Source organism: Scatophagus argus, chromosome 4 (assembly GCF_020382885.2).
Source record: "Scatophagus argus isolate fScaArg1 chromosome 4, fScaArg1.pri, whole genome shotgun sequence".
In the NCBI taxonomy this organism is placed as follows: domain Eukaryota; kingdom Metazoa; phylum Chordata; class Actinopteri; family Scatophagidae; genus Scatophagus; species Scatophagus argus.
The window spans coordinates 11,532,957-11,547,853 of NC_058496.1; the positions used below are offsets into that span (position 1 = coordinate 11,532,957).

At 44.8% G+C, this 14,897-nt stretch overlaps 1 protein-coding gene across 2 annotated transcripts in view; it reads right to left on the minus strand.

Moving 5' to 3' along the window:
• ptch1 (patched 1) overlaps positions 1-13,300 on the minus strand; it is a 50,025-nt gene extending 36,725 nt beyond the window's left edge. Inside the window, exons 1-2 of one of the 2 annotated variants that reach the window (XM_046387712.1) lie at positions 13,070-13,300; positions 9,141-9,333 (exon numbers count right to left, since the gene is read on the minus strand). In XM_046387712.1, the coding sequence (XP_046243668.1) occupies positions 9,141-9,333; positions 13,070-13,198 (322 nt within the window). In that variant the 5' untranslated portion in view covers positions 13,199-13,300. Of the gene's footprint in view, positions 1-9,140; positions 9,334-10,912; positions 12,490-13,069 lie in introns of those variants that run through there. The other variant, XM_046387711.1, reaches the window with a different exon arrangement.
• Positions 13,301-14,897: the final 1,597 nt, after the last annotated feature.

The window sequence follows — 14,897 nt, forward strand, 5'->3', positions numbered from 1 at the left end:
AAGATCCCAGCTCATGTTAGCACACATAGTACATTCATGTGAAACGTAGAATATCCAGCAAACTGAAGAAAGAATGTAAAGGAGATTTGACCTTGCTTGGTCACTGTTACTGCTCAGATTGTTCAGTTTGAGTTTCCCACAGAGCGTCCGCTCCTCACGTCACCAACTCCGCTTTTCTCCTACTTCCTGCTCATCTCTTTCTCAGCTGCTACTGCCATTCACCTGACAGAGCTTTGATCACGGAGAGGAAGCCACCTGTTGCCTTTCTCCACTTTTCATCTGCTTCTACCTACTACCATCTGCTACCACTTTGTGTCTGTCCCTCACTCCATCTTTGTGTCTTGGTTTATCCTGCCAAGTATTATTTGCCGTTTTATGTTATCGAAGCTACATCTCGACAGACCCACTGGAAACTCGAATCGAAAATATTGGGAAGATTTAACAATAGCGACGGAGTCAATGTGTGTCAGCTTCCCGTAAATGAAACAGCTCTGGAACAAAGAAAGAAACAATTAGCTTGAATTACTAAAAAACTGTCTTGATTTTACTTTACTAATGGGCAACTTTCACCTCAAGCCTTTTATCATCTGCTGGAATACATTAGTAGAAGTGCAATAGTGTGATTTCATCACGCGCATCCACTTTTCTTCTTCTTCTATCAAAGCCACAAAAGCCTTGCAAAACACAGAAACAGCTGGTCTCCCCGTTTGGCTTTGTTAAAGTTGGATCATTTATTGTCAGTAATTTAAATCAAGTGCTCCAATGCCACATCCTCCTTCTTTCTTATGCGCTTAAGACATTTCACTATTCAGTGCAGTTCTTACTGAAATATATGAAGCCATGTGGCAGATTTGATTTTTAATTTTTACCATGAATCGTAATCCTTCTGTTGTTGCTTGTCATAACGAGCCCACTGTTTTAACGTGAGTTTAAGGGTAATTTATATTCTCTCTCTGTTGGAGCAGTAACAGAAAGAGTGCTAGCAGTGCTGGCGGTTGGGTTAGCAGCCTACACAGCAGTATGCAAAGCAGTAATAGCAGTTTTGAATGTGGGCTCTGCGATGCAGGTGTGCACACAGCCACAAATATGTGATGAAAGGCCTCACTGAGAGCTGAGACCCTATCTGACCCATAGTGAGCCCCTCCTCACTCTCCTGCACTCTCCCCTTCGCTCTCTCTTCCCCTCCCTCCTTTCAGCCTTCAAAGAGGAGGGGGCTGCCACACGGAGGACGGGTATAACGAGCAAGAGTGAGTGACTACGAAAGGAGAAGAAAGATGTGAGAGGGTGGCAGAAAAGAGAAAGAAATGATAAGAAACTGAGTGGAGGTGCTCTGGCACGCAGCTGTAGCCGAGTGTCTCCTCGAGCAGCGCGACACCCCTGAGCACCTCGACCCCTGACACAAATGTGACACCCCAGCTGCCAACCCCTCATCTCAGGACCCCCACCCACACCACCAACCCTCGCCCCCCCATCCCAACATTACCATATGTATGGCTCCCCTCGCCCCTGATTATGCTAATCACCTGTCCGGCCCCTGCAGCCCCTAAAATGGGTGTATTTAGCAGTCGGCTGGCTCCCAATGCAGCTTCCCCTGGGCTCGAGGTGTACATTCACACACTCATCAATGGGCAGATTCTTCCACGTTGCTGCCTTCATTCAGGTCCTACTCTCCCCTCCCAACCGCCCACCTCCACCCCAAAAAAAAAAAAAAATCCTATTCAATGCCAGTGGATTCACAGAGCACTGGAAAGAGTAGTAGGGGAAGAAAAGTTGACAGAAAGCCTGTGTTTGTACCATGTGCGTGCATGTGTGCTGTGGTTGTGGATCAACCACTGGACACGTCCACGCATCCAAGACATTATGTATTAATTGGTGTGTGCGACCAAGCTAGAGTAGTGCTACTGCCATTGTGATGTAAAAGCTAAAACAAGAGACATATAACAAATAATTAAAATAACCTTCTAACAAATCTTCAATCAATTCCAGCTTTGTTGTTAAAAAAAACCCAAAACAAAACAAATCTCATCCTGTGGCTGTGGTAGGTGCCTGTCCAATGCAAGCCAGGTGAGCGATCTCCCCCTGCTGCATTTTACTGCCCTGTGACTGGCTCACAGCCCAGCCATAACAGACCGTGACATGAGCCTGAACAGCCAATCTCAACCAGCCATCTCTCTGTCATTTCCTGGAATGATAGCCCATGATTCCAGGTATCCCAAAATCACACATTCCTAAGTGTGGGATAGAAGACAGAAGCAGAGAGAGTGTGAATGGAAGAAAGAAGGAAAGACAAAAAAGCTATATTTCTTTGCCAGTTACTTTACTCTTGCATTAGATTTCCCATGGCTACTTTAATACCTCAGTTGAGGGAATATAAACATGTTAATGTTAATTAATTAAAAAAAAATTTTCATTTAACAAAATATTCCCGAACTGCTTAATGTGTCAACATCACGGCGGTAAACACAACACTGACAGACTACTGCCACCTTATAAAGTTTATATGCTAGACGTATTAGCAAACAGTTGCTTAATTGTTTGCCAATCTGACACATGTAATTCCAATAAATAATAATATAACGGGGAGAGGGGTGAACCATAACAGTGAAATTGTGGGTCAAAACGATGAGCTGAAAGACCCTAATGTGACCAGGAAATATAATAATAAAGCCCAATCTACTTTAGTAGCTACTGTGAGCAGGAAATATTTAGTGGATTCCAACTTCAAAACTTGGACTATGAAAGGCAACAATGTAGAAGACCTAGTGGGGTTGAAACAATGATTTTTCTTCCATCACATAAAGTTTCTGGAGCTTTAATTCAGTGTGCAGATGTTCATCTATTAGTGGTACTGAATTTGTTACCACACATGTGGCCTAATCATAAGATGGGCTCTGCACACAACTACCAATGTGCACTACCTGTGAGCCGCTCTGGACAAAAATGTCAGATGTAAATGTACAAAGAGGAAACCAGGGATAAAATCACATAAAAATCAGGCCTCTCTGCACTTAACAATACATCAACATGTTGTGTTGTTCACAAGTGCCCTGATGTTCAATTGCTTCAGTAAGACTAACTTATTATTTTAATTTCACACATACTGACTCAGTCTGCAGCTCCAAACCCCTCAATCATCCGAGAGAGGAAATGTTTTATATCTCTGTATCTTTATGCCTTGCATGTGCATGTGTGGTACTTGTGTAACTGCTGTTGCAGCCAGATTTCTATGACGTTGTGCCGTAGGAATTGCAATGAACTATACTGCTATGCAAGCAACACATGTGTGCCAGAGGAGCTTAAAAAATTCTAACTGCACACACAATTTGGAAATGTTTATGGTATATTTGCATGAAAAATTCTTTGCGCTGCAGTCTGAAAAGCATCAATCCACACCCCAATCTCTCTCCTGGTGTACGGTAGGCACTGCAGCCAAAACACAAACACACTACTGCTACTATACTCCTGCCCCCACCCCTCAACACACACACACACACACACACACACACACACACACTCTAACACTCTCTCTCCCTCTGCTGTTTTGTGCTTTCTCCACCCCTCTGGCAGTCAGCGCTCTGAGGGAGGGAAGAGAGGAAAGGGGGAGGGAGGGATAGGAGGGGAGGGGAGGGAAGGGAAGGAGGGAGGCCAGACCACCCTGCTCTCATGGCAGGGCTGAGTGTTTACATTGCCGTGGCTCACTCTGTAATACATCTGGCATTCTGAGGCCACTCTCTCCAGCCAGGGACGGGGGAGTGGTGGAGGGGGCTAGGGTAAAGAGAGAGACCTTTCTGGCAGAGAGGAAAAGAGAGGGAAAGGGAGAGAGAGAGAGAGAGAGAGAGAGAGAGAGAGAGAGAGAAGGGGGAGGGTAATTCTCTCCACAGTCTCCTGTGGTCGGTCATTCGCAGGGCTCTGGTTTTTGAATAAGAGCGCCTGAAAGAATGCAAAATGTAAACAGAGAGCTTGGAGGCATCTCAGGATGTCGTTTGTGAATGGGAGTACGTTTGCCTCGAGAGCAAATACACACACATACACACACGTCATGCTAAAAGAACAATTTTTTAAAAGTTACTTCGCATTTGCTTGAACCAAGTAGGGATAACACAAAACTGCTTTCAAATGAGGGAGAGCCAGCCTGAGAAAACATCGCTGTAAGTCTGTGTACAGTACCAGAGGCGCAATGCTTCCCCACACTAAATCCCTCACCAGCTAGCCTGCACTTTTCATCAACTCAGAGAGTTTAACACAACACGCTGGAATGTTATTCCTTCTATAGAGGTTTAATCCTGTTTGTAGTGAACTGATCAACATGAACTTAATTGGGTCCAGTTTGGAAAATGTAAAAAAAAAAGGGTGCATGCGTGTGTGCACGCTCACATTTGTGTGTGGCTGCCTGTGACTGTGTGAGTGAGAGATGGGGAGAGAAAGACAGATGAGTCTGTGTGGTGTATTCTGCGCAAACTAGGAAAAAATACTGGGTGTGGGCGCATTTGTGTGTTAGACTGCTTGTGGCTGCTGAATGAAAGTGGTTGGAGATAGAGCATGAGGGATGGAGTGAAAGAAGGGGAGAGAAAATAAAGGAAACAGATGAAAAAGAAGAAGAGAAGATGGAGAAAATAGCAAGGAGGAGGCCCATCAGCATGGCCTGCCATGCCAGCCCTGGTCAACCACCTACTCATTCATAGAACCAAAACTCCAAAAAGCCTTTCAGCATATGTGTGTGTGTGTGTGTGTGTCTACGCATCCATGCATGTATCAGTGCTCCCATAAACATCAAAAGCAGGATAATTCAATCATGCAAACCACAATCTTCTCAGTGGAGACGCCACAGTGAGGGCGCTTCTCCTCCCCCTCCTCTTCCTCCTCCTCATCATCTTCTTCCACAAGAAAGGATGTCAAGGCTTCTTCCGCATGCACTTAACATTATACTGCTCCCTTCACCACTGCCATTACCAGCACAACAACAAAACAACCACCAACTCTGTCAACTCAGCTCTAAATCACACTAGATACAAAACAGACATGCAGGGATGGGAAGGAATTAAAAAAATGAACGTTTGGTCCTATCAGACTGAATTCTGAAAACCTTAAATCAGGTTCAGGGTGCGCACAGACATGGACTGGCACCATTTTAACTGTTGACATCTGTAGTTTTTCAGTCACAAGCGCAATAAATTAAGAACATTCTGAGAATATGAGTTTGAATTTGATTCTTTTGCCCTAATAAAGAATCTTGTTGTTTGTTTATCATATAGTTAGTATTATACAGTCATGCAGGGATTAAAGCACAAATGATATCAGATTCACTGCCCTCTGCTGGAGGACAGATGTCAAAAGGTTAAACACAAATTCAGAAAATGAAACACTGGTGCAGGAGAACAACGCATGCTCTCCAAACTAAATCTGGCTCATGAGATGCGCTCACTTTGGCATATGCATACAGATTCAAACCCATGAACATATACAGAACATAAACAACGGCTGGTGACAGCTGCCACTTCTGCTGCATTTCTTGCACCCCTCCCATCCCGCCCCCCCGCCCTCCCCTCTGCTGTGAGTCTTCACTCTGCACCCAGGCTACAGAGTGAGTATCAGGTGAGGTTTTAAATAGCGGGGCCTCTGCGAGATGACCTCAGGGTCCCAGGGGTCTACCCCCGTGGCCCCTGGCCTCTACACTTATGCCCCCCAAGTAAGCGCACCGGGACCCGGGGCCTCTTTTCAGTCTGTGGCCCTGAGACTACAACCCATAGTCTTATGCCCCAGTCCAGGCAATAAATCTGTGGACCATAAACTTATTTTGGCTTGAATCACTCACACATTTCTCTGCGTCAGTCAACTCAAGTCCATGACGAAAACAAAAGGCTTCCTCAGGATGCTACAGGCCCCATCCTCTCTTTAGACAATGCTAAAGCCCAGATTACAATACAGCTCCAGCTCATCTGTTTAACCCCCAGCTTCGACGTCAACCCGAAGCTCGAAGTTGGAGCCTCAAACGCCTTATTGTCAAAGTTTCTCCTGCCTGTACCTTGTCTCACCAATCAACACGGCCCCACAGCCACATCTCCAGGCCCTCTCTCAACACAGTACCAGAGCGAAAGAGGGAGCCTACAGGAAGGCCAGTGTTTACGCGATACTGTTTTAATTAGAGGCAGGAGGCGCTGCTATTTTCTTTACAATTTGGCTTATGTTTGCCTTAACCCAGAATGCCAAGGGATGGCTCTACTTTCCATTTGTGGCCAGGAGGAACTCTGAAGCGGACTTTTTCTTCTCTTCTATGTGTCTGCCCTCTAAATGTGGCTGACTGTTAATCAGCAGCAAGTTCATATGAAACCATCTGCAATACGAAACCGATGATGAATCTGGAGTCGAACAAGGACATGTGTGCTCGTGTGTGAGAAAAGCACACAGGGGGCAGTGGGGTGTGTGTGTGTGGGGAACACAAGACAGGAGTGCACAATACTACAACTTCCTGTTTGAGCTAATAATTTCCTGTGAGCGTCACAGTGGACATAAACACAGCATTTATCTACAGTGTGGAGCCAATCTGCTCTAAATACTACGTAGGAATAAAGACTTCAAAAGAATGTTACTATCATTCTCTAAAAGTTGAGCGAAACACAAACCCCCATACATCCTCAGAGGTTGGACACAATCGCCTCTTTGAGTAGGCATGCTGTCTCACTCCCAATTGGTCTCTGTCGCTTTGTCTAATGAACAGAACTTCCTGTGTCTGAGTGTTTATAAACAGTGCTGAGTGAGCAGTGTGTGAGAGAAGACAATCCCTGCGAAAGCTGCGGCACGTGATGGCGTGTAGAATAAACACACTAGTCAGCTCCGGCATGCAGCTAATGGTGGTCTGCAAGTCACAGAAAGCAGGTGACAGCACTAACGTAAAAATGTAGCTCCAGTTGAACTGCGAGATCCAATATGAGCTGGGTGTGTTGAGTGTGTGCGTGTGTCCACAGGCCACACAGCTTCCAGGCGGGGTCGTCCACGGGTCGCCTGCGGAGGGCAGTTCCAAATGAAACATAAACAGCCGCTCTGTCCTCTCTCCACTTTTTCCTCACGGACGATGGGCCAGTCCCCCAGCACGGCCCAGCAGAGCGTTCCACGATCCAGGCAGAACTAATCTATCCCTCAGCTGTGCAGTCTAATCTAAACAAACAGATCTCTCCCTAACAACATCTGGAACCCCTCATGTCCCGGGACCTAGGAAACCACTGCAGCCCGGTCTTTTTGTCAGCGTGTGTGTGTGTGCATGAACAGGTCTCTGTGCATTAGCCAGAATGAGACTATGTTGTACATGTCTACCAGAGATCATTAGACTTGGTTCAACTGTGTGTAAGGGTCAGCCTAAAGCTGTGCTAAAACTCTATGGTGTAACTTAAATGAGAAAAGTAAAAGAAAGCCCAAGCAAAAATGAGGCAGATTTAACGCTGGTGGGAACACCACAGAAAGTATTACTCAGAAAGTATCTACTGGCTCTACAGTGGATACTTTCTGAGTAACTTATAAACCTTTTATTCCACGATACATCTAAGAATGACGACAAGAGCCAATCACAAGTTGCCAGGGCTAAACTGATCTGACAAAAACAAAAGCGTGAATCCTTGCATTATTCTCTGATGTCCCTCTGCATGCTCAGAACGCTCCAAATAACAGGTTCGCCAAAAATATGACTAAACACACTATTTCCACAAGAGATCCCAGCAGGGCAATAGTGTGACATGATAAAATAAAGAAGGAAAAATGTCACATGTCACAATGTCACATATCACAAGTTTACCGAAACCAACATTTGTGTCCTTCAACTTCTTATTTTATTTAATTGTTTAAAAGAAAAAAAAACTCAACAAATATTCCATTTACAATAATATGAATCAGGAAAAGTTGACAACCATAAAAACAGAATAACATTCGGTTCCCCCTCACCACAGCACACACGACTGTGGCCTGATATGTGAAAAAGGATGTGAAAAAAGTGTGTTCCTCTGACTCCAATCAGGAGTCCTGTACTAAAGAGGCTCCCCTCTGCCTAAACTGCTGCCAACTGCGCCTGCGCCACAGATTGGACCAACACGCTGTCTGTCAGACCCCTGCAGCAGCACTCAAGGAAAGAACAGCCAACCCGGGCAGGAGGTGGGGGATTCTGTACAGGAGTCCATCTGCTTTAATGTTTGATCTGATGAGCTACACAGTTTTGATTGGAGTGTAGTTAAAAAATGCGACAACGACAGAGAGGGCAACCACACAAACATGACAACTATGCTTAAACACAGTTTCGTTTATTTTGTCATGACCAAAGAAAATTAACCACTCATTTTCTCAGCAGCAAAATCTGCTCCTCCATTCAAGAGTCCTAAAGCCAACTCCAGCCTTAAGTGCAGGAATGCGGATCAAAGGAAAGGGGAAAAAAAAGCACGGCCCCTTACCCTTACCCCACAAAGCACCACCCATGCGCAGAGTTCCTTATTTTCTTAAAAAAAAAAAAAAATTCAAGTCCTCATGAGTTGTTTCTGACAAAAATAACAAGCGAGTGGCCTATCCACTCCACAAAGACCAGTTCCTGTCCGCACTCCACTTTTTCCCTGCAGCCGGAGACAAATCTTTTTGGAAAGTTGAGAGCTGTCCAAAACGGGACCACACACAGTCTCTGAGCATTCAACTGCTGGGGGCAGGCAGACACACACACTCACACACATACTCACTCACACACTCTCACAAAATGGCGGCTTTGACAAAAATTTCCTCTGCCCCAAAAGCTGCTTATGAACTTAATTACAACCTTACTTCTGATTGCACTTTCAGTCACCTCTTGCACATCTTGTGTGTGCATCTAACATGGTTTGAGTTTGTCTGCAAGTGTGTTATGAATCAAATAAATGTAATTATTTTCAAGTTTAACTTGGCCTCCTGCCAGGGCCTAAACAATAAACAATCCCCTTGCCTTGTTTACTAGACTATCTCTTCTTCCAATCTAAACTTTGCCATCCCCTTTCAAACATGCAACATCAAACTGCATAGCTTCAAAAGCACAGAAAACAAGAAAATTCCCAGTATCCTACATTCAAACACAAAGACACGAGACAAACAGATAAACTGCACAATTTGTCAAAACAGCTAACAGTAAATCAGTGTCTTACCTTCAACCCAGAGTTTCTCCACATCCGTCTCCAAATTAGCTGCCCTTAAGCCCACAGCAAAAGCTCCGAAAATCATGAGGCCCACAACCAAAAACTTTCCGCAGTTCTTTTGTATGTAACAGCCCAGCCTAAATAAAAGTCTCTGGAACTTCGCTCTCAGCCACAGAGGTGCTTTCCTCCCAGTCGCCTTCCCCTGTGACGAGACAAGAGTCCTAATGTTACTGTCAATTACAACACAAAACACTCAGAGCACTTACCTGGGCAGGTAAACCTGTAGGATTTCAGAGAAAAGGTTTACAAGGTTATACTGGCAAATAAATTTCCATCAAAGGTGGTCTCAAACGTGCTCACGTCAGAGTCTCAATCTGACCCTCATTTGAGAAGAATCCTTAATATGATTCACATCAAAGCTGCAAATATTTCTTTAATGAAGGCTCAGATGGGATCAGGAACTGTAATGAAGATAACAGAAACACATTCGCTGTCTCAGTCCGCTAACCTGTGATGGCTGAAATATACACATCTGCACAGGGCCGTCTAAAAACCGCTGAGGACTCCCCAGAGTGAGAGCCACAGGTTCTGTCATATCAGTAACATGTATAAACTGTAACCTTAGCAGGACACACGCACATGGAGGATATCTTCATCCCCTACGCGGCCCACACACACAGCCTCATCCACGTCTGTCATTTCACTGATACAGCGATGAGTTATGAAAATGTTAACACAGACAGACTGACGGTGGATGTCACAGGGTTGTGCTGATTTGCTCTATAACAGGGTTTGCTGCTGGGGCAGCCGCACCACAGCGGATGGAGGTAAATAAAGGACATAGCTGTCAAACCACAATTATACAGTAGGTGGCCGTTTGATAGTGAGCCTCTCTCGGGTGTCTCTATTTCACAGATATGCTCACGCACAAACAAAGCCTCTTTTTAAAATCCTACCATAAAACAGCACAGCGTGGTCCCTGTGAATGGACTGAAAAGCAGACCTACCTTAAAATGGAATAAAAGCTGTGCTCCCCCTCTCCACAAAAATCTCATATATTCTGGGAGTAGTGTAATTTGTCACTGGCGTAACCTACATCAACATCCAAGCACACCCACACATCAAACTGTGATATTAAAGACCCTGAAAAGGTGCATGTGGTAAAACCCGCAAATACCCCCCCCTACACACACACACAACCCCACTCCTCATCCACCAGCCCGTGTGTTCCGGCCTGCACGGGGAGTGGAGGAGCCATCACGGGGGGACTCACAATATTTGTGAACGGAAGAGGGCAGCCACATGGATTTTTTTTTCTTTACTCTCTACGCGAGTCGCCCGAGTTTCGATACTGTCATACAAACTTTCAACTGAGCCACCAAAACTGTTTACGCAGCCCGTGAGCTGAGAAACATCAAGCTGGATGTTATGAAACAGAGATCGGCAGTGCTGACTGAGTGAAAGCGGCATGTTTTGCCCTGTCTCACACCGTTATAGGTTGGGATGTTGTGTTAGGAACAATCGAGTGGGTCCTCTTTGCAAATGCAACCTGTTTCGCGTCCCGAAACAGAAGCCGGTCGCATTTAGGAGGATCTATAAATGTTGCACAAAATAATGCAAAACAAATTTCGCTTCACAACCTTGCCTTACCCCCGAGTCCCCCTTCCCAGCCCGTCCCCGTTACCTAGCAGCGACTGGACATAGTTTGGCCACTTTTTCGGCGAATACAATGAAACCAAGACCATAAAAGCTCTTTCCAGCTTAAGGTGGGAAATAAGCACCTCGGATATTTGCTCCAACGCGAAGCCCGCATCGCAGTAACTCGGCCGCTGCAAATACTCCAAATCCAGCGGTGTGCTGCGGGCACAGTCCCCCCTGTTCCTCCGCGTTATCCTCGGCCGATCGGGGTCTCTGTTTTCCTGCTCGGAGGGCGCATTAGCAGCCGAGGCCATGTTGCGGGGACTGCGAAATGGTTACCGTTTCCCACTTTATAGTATTTCCCCGAAAGCGTGTAGCGATATCCCAATGCAACAAAGTTTCACTCTCGGAGATCTCACACCCGTGAAGTAGGACTTCATACTCCTGTTGGAGACGGCGAGTCAAAGTCTGCGCCTTCCATCCCAACATTTCGTGATCCGGAGGTCTCCACCGCTTTCACCGCATTCACCGAGTCTCTTTAAAAAAACTAAGTTTCTCTCAAAAAGCGACGTGCGCAAAGTGATTCCCATACACGAGTCGTCGGATAAGAAACCTCGATGGTCGTAGCATTCTGGTGAGATCTATGTGGTCTTCCCCTGGGCCGCGCGTCACGGCCAGCTCTGAGATTCAATAGATGAGGGAGAAAAAGACCTCTCTCCATTTGGAGGCAGAGAAGGAGGAGGGGTGAAAATAAAAAAAAAAGACTCAAGATCCCGCCTCTGGGGCTGTCAGATCGCAGGACTTTCTTGCATCTGATTGGTTCCAGAAGGGCAAAAATTACTCAGCAAACACGACTATTATTAGCTGCTTAGCAACAGCTCACTAAAGTAGAGAGACCACCCAGGCAGAGAGACCTCATGTGTGCATCTCCAACTTCAGGGGAGGCTTGCCGAGAGCCAAACGCGCTTGGTGCATTTGGTGTTTTGGGCTTCCACATAGCGCCCTGCCGCTAGAAGGAAGCGTTTCCCTGAGAAGAGCATAAGTCCGAGGCAGGGTACACCGTCTGTGCGTCGGAAGAGCGCCGAGGAGTGTCACAACTGTAGTTTTAAAGTCTGACTTTTTTTTTTTTCTACCGCCACCATGATGGTGGTAGTTGAGCCTCAAATTACAGCGGTTCAAGGAGAGGTCCTACAGTGTGGTGTTGTTACAATGTCAGACTCACTTTAGTACAGCTTATAGCCTGGTCTTTATATCCTATATAATGCAGGCCTACTTTTGTGATCACTCTTCGTAAGCTTTTTGGGCACATAACGGGAACCAATCGAAAGCTTTAATAGTTTTGGATTCCATCGTCTAAACTCATAATCAATTGTGCTTTGTTCGCCTCGACGAAATCCAGCAACATACATAATACAAAATAATAATCTTTTGGCAAAAATATTATACACAACCATCTGTGGCAAAATGTTGAGGACATTTTCAAAATGGCAATGTATAGTAATGATTTACGCGCAAAAACATTCTCATTTATCTTAATTGTTTTCGTTTTGTCTTTCAAATTAAATAAGCTCTTATTTCCAGACCAGCTGCAGAGACAAATGTCCAGGATCTAATTTTTACATACCAGGCTACGCATGAAGTGTGAAACATCTTAAATTCAGCTACACAGACCTGCTGTCTTCAATGTGGATTTCATCAATATTTTTTTTAATCTTTAATCGACTATATCGGACTATTATATGATTCGACAATGTCAGATAGCCTAATGCAGTAGTCTGACAGCCAGACTTCTCTGAGTGAGGGCTGTGCTGCAGACTTACGTGCATTTGCCCAGCTGATTGTTTAAAAATTTGAGTAAAATTTTGCAACAAAATAGGCGCATAGCTGAGGATTTAAAGGCTTGCCAGGTTAAAACACACAAACACACACACACATCATCATCATCATCATCATCATCATCTTATTGATGGATTCAAAGCAACATGTGTTTTTTTAAGAGTCAGTTATCTTCAAAATAAAAACCTTCATGACGGAAAGCATCACCAAAGTTAAAAACGAAATTGAAATGGAACAAAACAAAAATGTTTAACCAGGACTTTTCATTAGTTATAAAAGCTAATTTCACCCCATTTAACCTGAGTTAATGTGGATAATAAAACAGGCATAACAAAACAAAGGGACTGAGTGGTAATTAGCCCGTGCAGCCACTTGATGGACCAGAAGACCTCAGCAGCCCAGACTTCACACCTGAGCCATCCGAGATCAGCAGCGGCTCGTCTGGCCGCCAGCCGCGCACTTACCATCTTCACTTCCAGGTGGGGAGAGCTTTCAGAACAAATCCGTGATATCCGCCCCGCGTGGAGTCCGAAACGTGTCAGTTTTGATAATAGAACGGCTTTATTGTTATGAGCAGGAAAAAAAAGACGCATCGTAATCCGTCTCGGTCGCAGGCATCCTGGTCTGTCGGAAAAGGTTCACTCACGATTACATGGCTGTTACTTTTTGGCCACGTGGGTGGTCCCATTCGCTCCACAGGCTTTCACTGTCACGTGATTAGCCCAAAATTGTAAACAGTACCAACCCGCGCACAGCAGCATCCCCAATGACACACACGCGCGCGCGCACAAAAAGAAAGAAGTAGCAAAGAGTTGCATGCTGCAAGAAAACACGCTTGCCACACACCTGCACGTTCACAGGTGCACACACTCATTTGAGTGCATGCATACATTTAGACACACACACAACTATAGAAACATACTTGATGCTGCTGAAGGCATGCATACATGGCTCAGACACTAAGTATATGTTAAAACTATAGGTGTGTGTACACTCGTGCACATCTTGACATGCACACTTAATCACTGCTGTTGTCTATTTTTATTTACTCAGCAGCCTACACAGAGTTATCTAATCAGTGCCATCAACATTTAGATTTTGTTTTTGGTTGGAGGGTTGTAACAATAACATCATTTCACTGGCATCAAATATCCCTGGTGTGGTGTCTGAGTGGAAAACAGCATCGAAGGAGGGAACAAAGTTAGGCTGTGATGCCCCCTAATGCCCCCGAACAGAACCAGGCTTGTCTCAGTGGGACATGGGAATCGTGACTGCTGCACCATATCTGTGTAAGACTCGAGCTAACGCTGTAGGACTCCATCAAAGAAGTGCCGTAGGTCATTGTGGAAAACAGTCCTCCTTCTTTGAATACTGTAGTGTAGAGGCAGTAAAGATATGCCAGTAAAAATGCTCTGAGAGGTTATATTGCAAGCATCTGTGTGAACTAATGAAATGCGTATGAACGTATGTGCATAAGATGCCAAAACACCCCTGACCCAAACACAAGCATTTTTTTTTTTTTTGTTTACCATCATGTGCTAATATCGATCAGATGGGCAAAATTGTTCACTTTTGGAATAATACTAAGTAGGGAGAAATGTATTCCAAATTAACTTCTTTTAATTTTGGTGTCTGCAGGCAACAGTGTGGGTTTCAGACTTTTGTGAGCAAAGAGGGCATCTACTCTGTTCACGCCTGTAGGTTGTGGTCCTTTAAATAAAGGCATAAGGATGAAAACATTGAGCAGTGTAACAGCTGAAAAGCTGAAAATGTTTAGTTGGAATTTAGGTTGGTATAAAACCAAAACTTTCAACCAGAGACAGCAGCAAAATAGTGCTTTTTAGCCTGTTTTTAAGACGTGTGTAAAATAATGTAAAATATATAATATCTGCTGTTAGAAATGGACGCCACAGTTGTTGTTTTGTAGCTCCGAGGCTCCTGGTGATTCATGTCATTCAGATGAATCAAGTCATCTTCCCGATCCACATGGATTCTTTGAAGAAGAAAAGCGATAAAAGACTCGTTTCAGAACTGATGGAATTAGGCATAAATGCATCAACAATTTCATCATCCAGTTAACTTCTTTGACCCCCGGCAGGGCCCTTCACACCTCGGCTGGTATCTGGCTAGCAGCCATGGGAAAAAAGTGGAGAAACCTTGTTTAGTGCATGTGCTTATTTATGATTTGCAGGTGGATTACAGTTCAAAGCAGAAATGTGTTAACACATTAATATCTTTAAGTCAAAAATAAGTCTTTCTTGGAACGCTCATTGTCAGGCTTCATGTGGAGAC